General features: G+C 41.9%; 2 protein-coding genes across 4 annotated transcripts in view; one reads left to right on the forward strand and one right to left on the reverse strand.

The window, feature by feature from the left end:
• Nucleotides 1-6,505, forward strand: zgc:101810 (actin family protein). Its single transcript, XM_010898443.5, has 9 exons — nucleotides 1-674; nucleotides 1,862-1,972; nucleotides 2,144-2,302; nucleotides 2,483-2,612; nucleotides 2,776-2,912; nucleotides 3,023-3,172; nucleotides 4,097-4,242; nucleotides 5,343-5,475; nucleotides 5,617-6,505. The coding sequence occupies exons 1-9, from the start codon at nucleotides 627-629 to the stop codon at nucleotides 5,785-5,787; spliced, it is 1,185 nt and encodes a 394-aa protein (XP_010896745.1). The 5' UTR covers nucleotides 1-626; the 3' UTR covers nucleotides 5,788-6,505.
• Nucleotides 6,506-6,579: 74 nt separating this feature from the next.
• Nucleotides 6,580-16,507, reverse strand: part of si:ch211-168d1.3 (ras and Rab interactor 3) — a 30,027-nt gene continuing 20,099 nt past the window's right edge. For all 3 annotated transcript variants that reach the window (XM_020043534.3, XM_020043533.3, XM_010898456.4), the window contains exons 10-13: nucleotides 14,070-14,381; nucleotides 13,760-13,891; nucleotides 12,674-12,849; nucleotides 6,580-10,655 (exon numbers count right to left, since the gene is read on the reverse strand). In XM_020043534.3, coding sequence (XP_019899093.1) covers nucleotides 10,332-10,655; nucleotides 12,674-12,849; nucleotides 13,760-13,891; nucleotides 14,070-14,381 — 944 coding nt within the window. In that variant the 3' untranslated portion in view covers nucleotides 6,580-10,331. The remainder of the gene's footprint in view (nucleotides 10,656-12,673; nucleotides 12,850-13,759; nucleotides 13,892-14,069; nucleotides 14,382-16,507) is intronic.

Here is a 16,507-nt window from a genome sequence, read left to right on the forward strand (position 1 = left end):
CCTCTGGCGTGGTGTTGCTTATTAACTGCACTGAATCAAAGCATTTCTGCCCGCGCGTGTAGCGAAGCAAAAGTTCAGTAGTCAAAAACAATTAGGGGAAGCGAAATTGAATCTGATACTCCTGTATATCAGTTCTAACTGCGTCGAATGTATCTGTATTATAATACAGGCTATTGCAAAAACTGACAGACGGATTGCATCTACTTAGAATATGTCGCTATTGTCACACAGGCCGTCGCAAAACTTCGCATCATGTCTGAAGTTTTCTTAATTTTAGATTTTTTTTTTGGGAGGGGTTTATAAGGCTTGTCTACCTCAAATGCCATAATTTTCTTTACGTATTCATTTTATATGACTTACAGCTGTTTTGTGACCACAGATTGACTCACCACCTACCTGTGTTGCCGTGTCGATTCTCTTCTCCTGCCCCCGCTCTCGACCCCGCCCACAATATAACTTACTGAAACTGGAGAAATTCACAGCAGCCCTTCTGTTGTCCCTCGTGTTACGCATATTGAACAATTTAGTACCTGTATGTTTTGAAATAAGTGTTGTTTAATTGGATTAGACCTACTGGCTCGAGAGCGTCCACAATAGAGAATATTCTCACACAGCGTCAGCGGACCATGGACAGTGAGGGCAGAAAGGTGGTGGTCTGTGACAATGGCACAGGGGTGAGTAAGAAGCCAATTATGATAAAAATAGATGGAATTAAAAGCAACCAAGTGTTAACTTAAGAATCGTATAATGAATTACAAAACTTATGCATTACTGTAATTGAACAACCTGCCAGAAGTAAGGTAGGCTAAAGCTTAAACCATTGATAATGGATGAAGATAATGTCTAAGGACATTACTAAAAAGTTGCAGCATTTTGTTGTTTAATGTGGTAATGCATAGTCCCTTAAAAGAGTGTTTTTGTAGAAGCCTACATAAAAGCCTATTCTCTCGGTACAGGTAGGGGTGTGGGTCTGTTATGACTGCACATCTGTCTTGACTTGTCTGGGCGACTCCTAATCCACACACACTGCCTTACATGGTGGTGATGAGTTGAAGTAAGCTGTCATTGGACGGGAACCAGGAAGGAAGTTAGGAATACAACCTATTTAGGTTCAGATAATTCCAGTTGTTATTTAGTTAATCTTTACTAAACCAATGGATATTGGAAGATCATTTAAATGTTCTGTTATGCAAAGGCACACTACAGACTCACATGCCATGTTAACTGGTGACTGCAGGCTTACATACCCCGTCTTCACTTGTGGCTGGTGTTAGAGCTTGGAATGTATTGAATACTTTTAGGCTATGGAATGTGCATTGGAACCATAAGACAAGTTAGGGCATTTCAAGAAATTGTGTTGTAAGCTCACCGGTTAATGGACAGCAATGGCCCAATAACATTCACTTAAAAATACATTTCAAATTGTACTTTTCATTGTATTTTTGTTTATTGTTGGATCTAATTTCAAAAAATTACAAATGACGCATGATCTTAAAAGATGAACTGAAAATATATTTTGCAGAAGTTATCCAGAAGTGAAGTGCCATTGTTTGTAATATTCTTTCTTTGGGGGGGCAATTTACGTTTTTTATTTATAAAAATAAAGATGGAGGGAAGAATATGCTGAGGTATAAGTATGCCAGAAACAAACAAGCTGCGGCTGTACGTGGGCACCAGAGGAAGCCTCTCGGACCACTGGGTCATCCCAGGCCACGTAACGTTTTCTGTGGTCGCGTTTGGCTTTCGCTCAGTGCACAAGGCTAAGACTTTTTCAGGAGCCTGACTTTTACCTCTCATATGGAAGATCTATTGGAAGTGAAAATACCAATATAATTTTCCTCTCACGTTGATTCCCATGCAGTTTGTCAAATGCGGGTTTGCTGGCTCCAACTTCCCTGAACACATCTTCCCTGCGCTGGTGGGCCGGCCGGTCATTCGGTCAAACACCAAAGTAGGAAACATCGAAATTAAGGTGAGGTCAATTTAGGGGAAAGGCTTGACTATTGTCAACCCTCTCACTTATTATACGTTTTTCTAGATAACCTACGGTACTGTCTTAAAGTGCGATGTCTGTACTATCCTGACCAAAGAACCCCGTAACCTCCAAACATTAACAGTAAATCCATGCAACCGTAACTTCTAGGACCTGATGGTGGGTGATGAAGCCAGTGAATGTCGCTCGATGTTGGAGGTGTCTTACCCCATGGAGAATGGCATGGTGCGGTCCTGGGAAGACATGATCCATCTATGGGACTATACCTTTGGACCTGGGCGCCTCAACATCAACCCCCCGGACTGCAAGGTCACTGCTATTTCAGAAAAAAAAACGTTTTAAGCCTTTTTACACAGGTTAGTGTATTCAAAGGTAAAACAAAAGAGAAGGCGATAGGTAAAATTGGGTTTTTAGTTTTGTAAAACACTTTTTACACACCCTTATTCTCTGTATAAGTTTGGGGATCAATAAAGTTCCTTTTGATTTAAGGTGCTGCTAACGGAACCTCCCATGAACCCCACTAAAAACCGTGAGAAGATTGCTGAGGTCATGTTTGAGACCTACCAGTTCCACGGCATCTACGTCGCCATCCAGGCCGTGCTCACGCTCTACGCTCAGGGTATGGGCAGACGAACCACACAAGACATGGGTCTCCCTATAACTCTTAACATTGTATAAGTGCCTGGACTTGAGCTCGGCTAGCTAACACAGTCTCGTGTGATTAGTACCTGGTCGTTCATACTGTCTGTTCTGTGACCCTGCACATCCCATCCTGCCTCCAGGGCTGTTGACGGGCGTGGTTCTGGATTCGGGTGATGGTGTGACCCATATCTGTCCTGTGTACGAGGGCTTCTCCCTCCCCCACCTCACACGCAGGCTGGACATTGCAGGACGTGACATCACGCGCTACCTTATCAAGGTATGGACGAGACCGCCATGCCAAATCACACCCTATGTCATCCATAGTACATATTTGCTTTTCATGAACACCCCCCTCAGAAACGTCTTCACCTCTGATCCCTCTCTCAGCTGTTGCTGTTGCGTGGTTATGTCTTCAACCAATCGGCTGACTTTGAGACAGTCCGCATGATGAAGGAGAGTCTATGCTACGTGGGCTACAACATTGAGCAGGAGCAAAGACTGGCCACAGAGACCACAGTGCTGGTGGAGTCGTATACGGTACTGTAGCTAACTTCTGCTAACTGTATCCAGGAGGGTTACGAATATGATCAGTGCTCTTTATGCTTGGGTGGAAGTCCATGTTCTTGTTAGCAAATGCATTATGGGAAGGCAAATGTTGTTAGCATATGCATTATGTAAAAAGTCTGAGACCATTTGTAACCTAATACAGCCTGTGACTATAACTGTTTTAAATTAAGCATGATGTAAAATGAAATAATTTGTGATTTGACATCCAGCCCAAATTGTATGAAGGACCAAACCTGCCAACATTCTAAATAAATAAATAAATGTAAGGGATCGAAAAACTGATACCTTATTCATGTCACATATGCACAAACACTGCATGTGCTTAAACTAGAAATAGTGATTGGCAAATGGAGATGCAACAAGGATCTAAAACTGCACTCACCATCTTCACAGTCTGATTCCATCTGCCGCTCTGGGCTTGACTACTATGTGTCACTGTTAAAGTCCTGCCCCCTCATTTGCTTAAGGGCAAGGAAATACGGAAATAAATGAATACAGAAATAAATACAGAAATAAAAGAATACGCAAATAAATAAATACAGAAATAAATATATACCGAAATATAAGATTATGGAAATGAATATAAAAAGAAGTAAATACAGAAATGAATGATCAGGGAATTAAATAAATAGGGAATGATATTTGTTAATACATTTATTATTATATTTTACGTATATATTTATTGATACATTTATTTATTCATTTATTTATAATTTTGGCAGGCTTGGTCCTCCATAAAATTGAGAATAAAAAAAGGTATTCACAAATTCTTTAAATGTAGTGTGCTACATTCTTTGAATACTCCATGTTATTATCCGATAGTCATGAAGTACCTTTTACTAAAAAGATATAACTTTAAAAAATGGTTTTGTAAGAAGCTCTCCTCTGTTTTAGTTGCCTGACGGTCGTCAGGTGATGGTGGGAGGGGAGCGGTTTGGGGCCCCCGAAGCCCTCTTCCAACCGCACCTCATTAATGTAGAAGGAGCAGGAGTGGCTGAGTTGCTCTTCAACACCATCCAGGCTGCTGACATAGACCTCAGGTCAGAGATACACACCACACTTCTCCTGGACACCAGCTGGTTTAAAGTGGCAGTTGATTAGTAGTGGTTATTACATTTCACAAGTAGGCCCTACTTGGCTGCTAAAAGGCTGTATGCAGCACAAGCAAATAAACAAATGTCAAGGTGCTTAAGAGGTTTTAAACAATCACATTGTGTAGGTCTGGACCACAAAGTACTTCATGCCTCAGACAGACGGCTTGACGGTCAGTATCACAAGGGAGGGGCCCAATGTGGTCAATGGAAAGTGCTGAACTGCCAGATCAGATCGTATGGAGGCAGGCGGTGCTAACCCCAGCTGGGAGTCACACTGTGTGCTCCTTCTACAGTTCATTAGTGGCTGGACATGAAGACCTTACCCAGCCTTGAGCTGGAAGTGTTGTAACCAACCTTTTCATTGCCTAAGGGCAGATGTTCAGTACAGTTCAATGGGCCTCTTCTTAACTTAGAGATCTGCACAACAGTAATTACAAAGATTTGCAATAGATGCGTATATTACACATTTTACCACATTAAACTTTGTGTTTTTACATTTTTGTCTCCAATGTATTGTAATTGTTTAGTAGCTGTATTATACATATGAAGTGAAGCTATAATAAACCTGTTTGACAGGTATAAAATTGCAGAGCAGGCCCAGTTAACCTCAATTCTGGATCTAAATGACTTTGAAAGAGGGTTAATTATTGGGTCTCTTCCAGGATGACAATTCCCCCATCCCTAGGGTATGAGGGGTCACTGAGTATATTTGATGATTATGAATATGATGTGAATCACATGCTATAGCCTTCGTAGTAGCCAGGTCTCCACAGCTATAGGAGATTTTGAACTGACATGTTAGACAGTTCTCTACCACCATCATCAAAACACCAAATGAGGAAGAATATCTTTTAGAAGAGTTGTGTTCCATCCCTCCAGTAGAGTCACAGAGACTCATAGAATCAATGCCAATGTACATTGAAGATGTTCTGGTGGCCTCTGGTCCAGTACCTCACTGGGACACTATGTCGTTTTTTGTCATCAAACTGTACATTCTTCACTTGTTATGTCTGATTCCATATCGTAAACATCTCTGCCTCCTGAAGGTCTGACTTCTATAAGCACATTGTGCTGTCAGGTGGCACCACCATGTATCCAGGCCTGCCCTCCAGACTGGAGAGGGAGATCAAACAGCTGTACCTAGAGAGGGTACTCAAGGGCGACACCGAGTTGCTCTCTGTAAGCATACATCAGAGTCGAAGTACACCGACACACACACGCACACACAGATGGACACGTACACACGTATGGACATGACATCATGTCTTCTTGTATCTTATTTGACCATTGTTTCCCTCCCCCTTCCCTGCCTTCTTGCAGAAGTTTAAGATCCGCATCGAGGACCCTCCACGGCGTAAACACATGGTGTTCATGGGTGGGGCAGTGCTGGCCAATATCATGAAGGACAAGGAGTCCTTCTGGCTAAGCCGGGCTGATTACCTGGAAAAAGGCCTGAAGGTGTTGGACAAACTGGGGGTCGGTGTGAGATAGAGATGGGAAAGGTTCGCTTGGAAAGAGTTCGAATCAAAACATGGAGTTACGCCCATCAGTATTTTCTGACGGGAAACAATCATTTTTGTTTTTCTACAGTGTGCTCTAATGACAAAGACACTGGATAAACCGGGGGCACAGTAAAATAGAGGTGGTTAGTGAGACTGAACACAGAACAAAGAATACACAACACAGTTAGAAATGGTGATGCTGTTATAGAGAAAAATCTGCTGTAATGCCTTCCTGGATGCAAACTGGAATCTGTTTTATAAGTCTGTTAGAAATAGAATAGTAATTTTGTTCTAGTCACTGTCAAATGTTCATGTTTTTTGTAATTGTTGAATACAATATCTATACAGTGCACTTGCACAATACAATAGTACATGTAATGTTTAATGTTTTTAATTCTCATTTTATAAAAAAGAACCCTTGTCACGCCATTGTTTCAAATGAAATGGACTGTTGAATATCATTCCTTTTTTCCAGAAGGAACTTAAGAAACTTCAGTTGTTATTGCCCAAGTCAAATGGAATCTACAGAGTTTACTTATACGACTGTACTGTGATGGACCATTTCTTTAAGTTTCTTCAGAGTAGGTTTTCTGTTATCATTAAATTAAATGAAGAGATATTTGTTAATTATGACAGTAAAGAATAAGGTATTGTGATTGTTGGGAATTGAGGTTGCAGAATCTGTCTAATAAATAAAAAAAATAATTTGCTGTCTCCTAGTTCAGTTCTGGAAATATTTAAACTTGGGAAAAAAAATAATTCATCATGTTACAGCACTATGAACAGATATTGCAATTTTATTGCGATTTTGTATTACTGGACCAATTACAGCAATGTGTTGTTTGGACAAAATACAGCAATACATTCAAAGAAATAGTGAATGCCATAATGTTGCCTTTTTCCACACAATTTACACATGCATCACCTACAAAACCTGTAAAACTTCACATAAAAATTAAAACAGCATGCAATAGAGCTCAGAGAAAGTTTGTCTTTAAATCAACCACCTTCCAATGAAAATGTCATAAAGGTAAATATTTTACATTCATTCAATAAACTCAATTCATATTCACTATCATAAATATTCCACATTTTCCACAATTATTGTAATAATGAATTATCATAAGTCTGTATTGAAAATAACATTGAGTTGAACAGTCTGTTGGCAAAGAGGACTTGCAGCAGGAGTCGCCATGGCGACGTAGGTCACTTTACATTCAACCAATCACCATGATGTATAACATGGTTCCAGTTTTATTGGCGTCGTCACATAGAGTGTCTTTGCTCTGAAAAGCTCTTTCTTTGATGGAATGTTTTAGCAGTTTTACAGAAAAAGTTATACAAAGTAAAACAGAATTATAATTTTTTTGATAAATGTGTTTCTTTCTAACGTGAGTTTGTAAAATGAAATTATTGGCAAAATCTTAACAAGGTTATATTGTGTTTTTCAATAAAAAAAACGTCCTCAAACCTGTGGCATTTATAATGGCAGACATCAACAGTACCAGACTCAAGATCACAAAATGGCGTTTGCCTCTATACAGGTTAGGTTTATTCGTCATGAATCTTTTTCTAGAGGCAGCTCTGCCCCAAAGAAATTATATGATTGGTTGTCTCACATATGTATACATTTTTGTCCCACTCCAGTTTCCAACCTCACCTACACATTTACCTTGTATTATTATTTTTTCTATTCAAATATAGATCTACATTCATTGGTGAGGGCAGAGATTATGTTGGAACAACTCGAAAGCAAGACCAACCAACCGCAGGCATAAAAACGGAATTGTAAAACAGTTAAATGTTAATGTTAGGTTATATTTATAAGGAATAATATAGGTTATATTAAAAGGAATATTATACATGTTATATTTAAAGGAATAATCCACCCAGAACCCCACATTTCTATGATTTAGTTTGTTTATATTATTTAAATGTGGGAGAAGAACATGCTGTGGTCTTTGCATTTTGTAGCATGAAAAATGTGTATCACTAACTTAACTACAAATCCCACAATGCAATGCTCTCTCTGACCAGGCTGGCTGGCTAGGTTAATTAAAATCTCAGTGGCTTGGTTGCTAGAAAATGTCAACATGCAGTAACCCCAAATTCAATATCAGCATGACTTGTTAAGTATTTAATGCATAGTTAAGAGTGTTAGATTGCTGTAAAATCACATTTGTGGGCAGAATTCAAATTAGTTTGATGGTGAAATTTGATGGTTTTAAGCATTTTGAATAAAATAGGTATATTTGATTTGGACCAGTTTTTCAAGTAGAATTAAATGTACCAGCATGAGAACTGTATATACATTGTATTTTATTTTACTGGCTTATGGTTTTCACCAGATTAACAGATTCTTCAAGATTTGTGTGTCTGGGGGTTGATTACCCCTTTAAGGTTAAAGAGGATTTTTACAGTCAAAATTCATGCTTTAGTAGTCAATCCACCATGTCCAAGGTCTGGAAATATCATAATTTATTGTATGGTCACATCATAACTATGAAAAATGATCAGGGAAAAGGTTAGTCATTTCAAATTATATCATGACACAAAAAAGTGCACTCCTCTTCCATGCCATTGATTACCATAGACCAACATGGGCAAGGCGACTCCACTTCTGGCTTTGTGTAAACATACATCGAAACAATTATTTTCCTATTTATTAGCTCCAGCAAAGCCACGGTATTCCAATCCTCAACAGTGCAATTAATACAAAACTGTTGGCCCTTTTTGTAAATTGCCACCCATTTTCTATCTGTAGACAGCTGATAACAATGTGATAATGATGAATCCAGCTATCAAATAGCCAGCTAGCTAGACACCTCGTTCCTCGAGGTCCAGCAGTTTTTTAGATTGATATCTGTTCACTTTATGAAGGCATGGACGAGTATTACAGCCAGAAGTCTCTGTCAACCACTCCAATGATAGCAAGCACAGTAATGTCCTTGACAAAATCAAACATATTAATGTATTTAAATTCTTCACCAGCCAATACTAGTAGTTCCCCTTGGCATACTGCGGAACAGCGTGCTTGTCATTGAGTAAATGATGCTGTTTTTGTCTCCAGCCTGGCATGTGATGTTATGATTAAATAACACAGCAGACTATATAACAGTTATACCAAACAATCACATCACAAGCTCTTTCTCACCCATCAAAGTAAATATTACTTTATTATGGAACCATTAGCCTGGCTATGTTTGTCAGCATCAGCAAGTTAGAATCCTCTCTATCGTTGAACCCACCCACTCAGTTAGAGAGAGGGGTATCTTGGGAGTTGGACTCAAACATGCATTTGGGAACGATTTTCACAGATACCTAGGGTCAGACAGTTTTGAAATGCATTTTTGGGGATATTAACATCTGAAATTATAATTTAAGAAAACATTAGGGGTTAAGAATAGGGACAAAAAGAACAAACCCTGTTCAAATGCAATCAGAGAGCATACAAACCTGTCAAATGTTAAGTGGTGCCATCACCACTTACCTAATTACCTCATTTCTATGTTTATGGCTGAGCTGCCTCCACAGAAAGATTCATGGCGAAAGACGCTATCCGGCAGCTAGCAGCTGCTTTTATCTAGTCCTTTATCGGTAACACTGTAAATAAGTCAAAATAACCATGTCCGCTCTCGTCTAAGCTTCACACATCCCTGTGTGTATGACTTTCCTTTCTTAACTTTGGTATTGAGGTTTAATCTCGTAAAAAATATTCCTGTCGCTCTTACAGTACAGAAGCAATACTTCCAAAGGACATACTGGCAGCTAGTGGTTCAGCACCCCCCACCCCAACCCTTAACAACAGGGTTCCGAATATAGATATAGAATTTATAGAATTCATTTTAATTCTATGGTCCCAACCGAGGAGCAGCAGACTGATACACAGAAGTGATGCGACTAGAAGACAACCAACCAACCGGCCCTTTATCTAAGTTTCAGTCTCAAATAACGCCTTATTCCCCATGTAGAGCTCTTCTTATTGCCCCATATAGTGCTCTAAATTTGACACCACATTCCCATATAGTGCCCTAGATTTGGCACCACATTCCCTTAGAGTGCCCAAGATTTGGCACCATATTCCCAGAGTGCCCTAGATTTGGCACCATATTCCCATAGAGAGCCCTAGATTTGACACCATATTCCCATAGAGAGCCCTAGATTTTGCACCATATTCCCATAGAGAGCCCTAGATTTGACACCATATTCCCATAGAGAGCCCTAGATTTGAGATACAGTACATCAAAGCCCATGTAGTAGACAACTTCTTACCAAAACCCATAAAGTGCAGTGAATTACTGTTAAACGCTCACTATGGAATACGGTGCCATTTGAGACTTGACCCGGAGTCTTTAGCGAGGGCTGACAACACGTCCAAGACACAACACAAGTGCTTTTTAATCAATCAACCAATCAAAAGACGCTGAGATCCACAAAGAACCCTTCCCCATCTTCTTCCTCCTCCTCTTCATTCCTTTATCTCTCTCTCTCTCTCTCCCCATCCATCCATCCGCCTCCTTCCTTCTTCCTCCATCACTCCTCACACACGGACTCCCCCAGGTCCACGGCGCCCCCTCTGGTCAGCCGCCGCATCTTGCTGAAATCGTGGTCAGTGCGGAGGTAGGAGAGAGAGGGGCCTCCCTCGCTGTGGCTGGCCAGGTCCTGAGGCTGTGCTTGGGGGGGAAGGGCCCTCATCTCCCCCCCAGACCTCCAGTAGAGGGTGTAGAGCTGGGGCTCGGAGACTCCGAAGGTGGAGGCACAGAGCTGGGCCAGGGTGTCACTGCTCTCGCCGGCTCTCCACTGCAGCGTACGCACAGCGCTGCGATCACCGTCCTGAAACAGCACCCGGACGCACCTCTGAAAAACACACACAATCACACGCACACGCGCGCACGCGCACATACACAGGTAGAAAAACACACAAAATCACACGCACACACACACACACACAGACACACACACCACTCCGAGTTATAATATGTATCTGATTACTTCACAAAAAGCTTTCAAACAACACAAAAAGACTGGAGAGCTTCAACACCAGTTAACTTGGATCAAATAAATCAAAGACAGACTAACTCAATGCTGTATGTGACTGGTTATACACACAGCCTCAACAAACTAGTCTTTTCACACAGATTTTCATATTTTGAGCTACTGTATATCTCACATATCTCCATTCCTTAACTGAAATCAACATTAACCGGTCTACCTATAATAACCACGGTCTTCAGCGTCTATTCAACAGTCTTAATCGATACCGAGTCCCTATATTTTAAACAAACTCACTACTGTTTTATATCTACCTAAATCACACGCGCACGCGCACACCCGCCTCCTTTTAGCCACACTGTCCCTTCAGCCCTTACACTTACACTGAACAGGTCTACAAGACAACACTCCAATACACCATTATACAGTGTGCCATAACACACACAACACTGTCTAAATGCACTGCACAAACGTGTTACATAATTGGAGAACCACCTACGGCACCAGATGCCTCTATAACACACACACATACATAACACACACACACACACACACAATCCCTTAACACCCTTTACAATCACTCAAACACACCGGATACTGTCCGAGCAGTGAGTTCCCCGCGAGCCACTGTTACAACCACGTCATTAACAAACATTAAAAAAGCAGCAACTTACAGAGTCACTGAGCTCCTCGCCGTCCGTGTGCATATTGTGTTTGCTCTCGTCAGTGGGTTGCTGCCGCTCAGTAAATTTCATGTTATCTGACCGCCCACTTCTTCATAGCACTTAGCTAGCTCACTGATCTCCCTCAGTGGCAGGCACTGCAAATCTGTTGGCGGGTGTGTGTGTATGTGTGTGTTATAACTAGCCGCTATTTGAATAGAGTGAGTAGGCCACGTGACTGACTAGCTAACTACATCATCCGTACCGTTTAAATGGTGAACTGAAGGGTCGAATTGTGGGTGAATGGAGTGTGTGTGGCAGAGCTGGCTACTTTCTAAGTAAAGGTTTAAGTGAGCATACCCCAATTCACTAGCCATACTATTTTTATTGGTGATGGTCAGGTTCTGGGGAATAAAAAGTATGAGAACACGGTGTCTCAGGTGAGTGGGTTTGGAATCTTTTGGTGCAATTCCATTGGTTCTAATGCACCAGACACTTCAATACAGCTAAAGCATTTTGAAAATAAACAAATGCTATTTGAACCTGGATCCACTAACTGGCCCGTCCCCATAGAGATGTAGAGAGGTGCCTTCAGCATGAGCAGCATCTTTAACAATTTTCTAGTCAATTGGGGGGCAATGAAATCATTCTTCACATCACATAATTCTATCCATGTTTTTTTTTTATCTTGGTTTTACATTTGGTGCAAGAAGATTTATAGAATAACCTTGATTTAACCCTGTTTAAAAGTTAATCTATGTTGGGGCAACCCACCACCGAGTGTAACAACTCGGTATCAACATCTCTAGCGCCACAGAGTCTGGTTCCCGTTTAGGTTTCTTCCCATTGCCTAGGATGTTTTTTCTAGCCACTATGTCTCTGCCTTTACATTGTTTGCTCTTTGAGGTTTAGTTTTCGTCGGTCCTTTGTAGGTTTGCTGCAGCCTGAATGGATTCACTTTAATGACAACAAGTAAGGCAGTTTGGGTTCAAGAGGCTCGCTAGTGAGTTCCTTCAACTGGGCAGTAATAATATATACCCCCGACAAAGGAAAATCCTGAGACTCCATTTTGAAGCTGTAGCCAAAGCACCCATTAGCATGGTACCCCATTCCCTCCTTCAGGGATCCAGCTTATATTTTGGTTATACAGAAAATTAAGCATTTATAAAAAAAAAAACTTTATTAACAACATTGATTAAGTGATTGAAATGGTTATCTCGCCTGGTTTTGTTGTCTCTCTCGGTTGCTCTTGGCTTCCAGGCTGCGTCTGCGTCCCCATGCCCTCAACCTGTCCTGGGTCTCACGGGTAAGACCCCTTGGGGGAGGAGAGCTCCCCTCCACCTCCAGGCTCTGGATCAGACACAGGCTGGCATAGACACTGGTCAGATAGTAGCCACCTGGGAGAGGGAGAGCATCAGGGCGCAGCAAAATGTCAACACAGATATAGTTGTTCATCACTCAATATATGAGAAAAATGTAACCCTTAATTGAGGTAAAACTGTTCATTGTGTTTGTTCTTATTTACTTATTTTTTCTTAAGAACGTGTCTTCCTCTGTGCCAGAAAGCTATTTGAATACATTTCCAGCATAAAGCCTCTACTCTAACCAACACGTAGATATTAGCATCTGGAGTTTGCTACACGTCATTGAAACTTCGAGTTCCATGACCAGATGGGACACAAATAACAGCTTTTTGGCACCAACACTAGAAGTTGGTTCTGCATAAACAGAGATGTGGTCATGCAGAATAAAACAACGACATTGTAAGTACAGGGCTTGATTACGGTCTAAAATGTTCTGCTACTATTCTATGATGGCAGCTGGAACAATGTCAATCAGCTGTCTATGTTTCTTTATATTGAACAGTGATGCTTTGATGTTTTCAAATTAGATTTTTCTAAATACCAAAAGGTAAAGTTTATATAACACACCACCCCACCTCGTGCTTTATTGGTTTGATGCTTTAAAGATATTTAGATGAAACTTTTCTTTTATGCACTTTGAGCTGATGTTTTGTGTAATTAAAAGCATATTACCAAATGAATAATATTAGTGTATCATTATTATTCATGGTGTAGATAGGTGTAGGTGTATTAGCGGTGGATAGGGTGTAGGCTGATGTATTAGCGGTGGACAGGGTGTAGGCTAACCGTGTATTAGCGGTGGACAGGGTGTAGGCTAACCGTGTATTAGCGGTGGACAGGGTGTAGTCTAATGGTGTATTAGCGGTGGACAGGGTGTAGGCTAACCGTGTATTAGCGGTGGACAGGGTGTAGTCTAATGGTGTATTAGCGGTGTAGTGCATACCCTCCCCTGTCAGCCAGGATGGCTCCAATAGTTCCATCATGTATTCCACCTCCAGTAGGATCTGAGGTGTGTTACACATCACTACGACGTAGGACAGCGCCAGCAGGAAGTCCTCAGAGCTCACTTCCTGTCCTGAGAGTAGGAACGGGAATGGCGAAATATATTGTTTCCTTGCTTATTATACTATATAGCTCCTAGATTAAATGAACACAAATGAATAAAAAATAAATATAAATATAGTGTGTTTCGAATAGATAACCCATAGATAACACACTTTCATTTTACTCTATTTTTGTAAAAGCCCACTCACCACCGTCGCGGAGGGCCCCTGCGTCTTTCTGCACTTCCTTGCAGACCTGCAGAAGAAGCAACACTTTGTCTATGGGAGAGTGGGTGCGCTGCATGAGTGCCAGCTTCTGCTTCACCCTTTCCAAGCCACGAGCATCGGGCACGCCCACACGCACCCCGAGGCGCTCCAGCGCCCCCGGCTGGCAGGCCAGGAGACTGCAGGCTAGTCGCTGAGTGGTGCCGTCCTGTTTGTGGAGTGACAGGAGGACCTGGCCTAGCAGCGCCTTCAGGGGCTTTAGGACGCAGCCAAACAGGGCCTTCTCCAGGGCTAGGTCTGGATCGGGGAGCACGCGTGTACGTACACACGTACCCACAAACAGGCGGACACATACACACAAAGGAGGCACATACATTATATTTCAGTACATTTTACAGATGCTCTTATCCATAGCGACATACACAGTTTTTGATTGCTAACACTTTTCTCTCAAAACCCTCAAACTACTAGTTCTATAAACACAATCCACCCCTACCCAATCAGTTAGAATTCCAACCACGACCCAAACTCTTACACTATATCCAACCCCTCAGCTGAAAATAAACTTTTCCACATGGGCACCGGCAAAACATCCCCAGAAGGTCAGTTTTAGCTTGTTTTACTATCCTGGGGGGATTTTTGGGGATTTTCTAGTGCACTAGAGGTTGACATGAAAATAGTACTCCCATGGGTCTTGTAGGTCCCCAGGTAGAAACACACAGTTAAAGGTTCTGCATTCTCATTCTCAACCGGCCCGTCGCATTAACTAGTTAACTTAATCTTCTCTGGGGTTTAAAGCAACATAGACAGCCACTGTGTCGTCAGAAAAGATGACAAAATAACACACAATATGTTAGTCAACCGGGCCAGTGAACTGGTTGCTGTCTCTTTCCTTTTGCTCAGATCACTCGCACTGTGTATGAGGCCCTCCTCTAAAGTAGCTAAAGTATGCTATTGCAAAAAGTGTTTTTCTTTTTCTCCAACAGCCTTGTCGCATTACATAGGTATTTCTAACTTTAGGGGCTATGCCCCTAGCCATCTCTGCGCTGGTCTGGGGGTCATAGTCAGGACCTGGCAGAGATGCTTCTTGGCATCTCTATGGTTGTTTTTGTTCTCCCCAATTGGAGGCAGCTGTGCATCGTTACCTACAATTGGGGGTCCTATATAAGTTGAGTTGTTTGCTACACCCAGTGTGGAGTGTTGTTTGGCCAGGTCTAGTGCATTGGTCGCTGCGTTGTTTTTATTTGCCTTCCAACCGATTTAAAAGAAGGAGTTTTGACTACCACTCTGCACTTGTGTCCTGCCTCCACAGCCGTGACAGATATGTAAAATCAAGAAAAAAAAGAAAACTGCAGTATGATTTTCATGTACGAAGAAAACACATTTTCTAGTCAGGGAGTTTTCTTAAAAGTGATCTCACTGTTAAACGTTCACCCATCATATGTTCGATTATCTAACTTTTGCAGGATGGGAAAAAATAATTACAGGACAAGTCGCAACAGGAATAGAAATTCACTCCTGTTTCAACATCGAATGTGTACACACGCATACCATACACCTTCTTTACTGATGACATGAATGTACATTACTGAGGGCCAGGCAAAGTCCCTCACACATAAAGCTAATCTGGGCTCCATATTAATAACCAGCCCCCATCCTCACTCATTCTTCCTTGGTCCTTCCTTGTTTCGTTCTTTCTTTCTTCCCTCTCATTTCTCCTCTCTCTCTCTCTCCCCTTCCCTTTTCTACCTGTCTCTCTCCCTCCATCTGTCTCTCTCTCTCCCCTTCCCTTTTCTACCTGTCTCTCTCCCTCCACCTGTCTCTCTCCCTCCATCTGTCTCTCTCCCTCCACCTGTCTCTCTCCCTCCATCTGTCTTTCTCACTCCCCTCTTCCCCCTCCATCCCTTCCTGACAATCGTGATGCTCTTCAAGTGCATGTGGGACTCTGATATATTTTTATGATAAATGATGAGGGAGAAAAAACAGAGCAAATGCCTCCGCCGACGCAGTGTGCGTGTGCGTAAGCCAATTAAAGCAATAGCAACTGAAATCAGGGGAGTCCACTCCACTTTTTCCCAAAGCCTCAGCGCTCACTGCTCTGCCGCGGCAACACACACAAAGACACATACACCTACATCCATACACTCTCCTGAGAAATCTCAATGAACAAATGGCCCATTTCTACCATCCAGTAACGTATGCAGTGTACAGAGCTCTTTGGCAGGTTTAATGTGATAGATGAGGTCCTCTGACTTGGCTTGCAAAGCGTTAAAATCCTGATGACAATGTGAACTCCTTTAGATAAAACGAAAGCCACCCCCCTACGCACCAGGACGGTGTTGCCAAACCTTTCTCGCTAAAAGCCTCTGGACAGTCTGCCTCTCTGCCGTTTCCGCAGTCGGCGCTCTGGTTTCCGTGAGCAG

This window comes from Esox lucius, chromosome 24, assembly GCF_011004845.1.
Source record: "Esox lucius isolate fEsoLuc1 chromosome 24, fEsoLuc1.pri, whole genome shotgun sequence".
Taxonomy (NCBI): Eukaryota; Metazoa; Chordata; class Actinopteri; order Esociformes; family Esocidae; genus Esox; species Esox lucius.

Excerpts from the sequence above, each read along its gene's own strand:
- zgc:101810 (XM_010898443.5), top strand. The coding sequence starts at position 627 with ATGGACAGTGAGGGCAGAAAGGTGGTGGTCTGTGACAATGGCACAGGG. Across the intron at positions 1,973-2,143 it reads TAGGAAACATCGAAATTAAG|GACCTGATGGTGGGTGATGA; the intron begins GTGAGGTCAATT and ends CGTAACTTCTAG. Across the intron at positions 2,303-2,482 it reads TCAACCCCCCGGACTGCAAG|GTGCTGCTAACGGAACCTCC; the intron begins GTCACTGCTATT and ends TTTTGATTTAAG.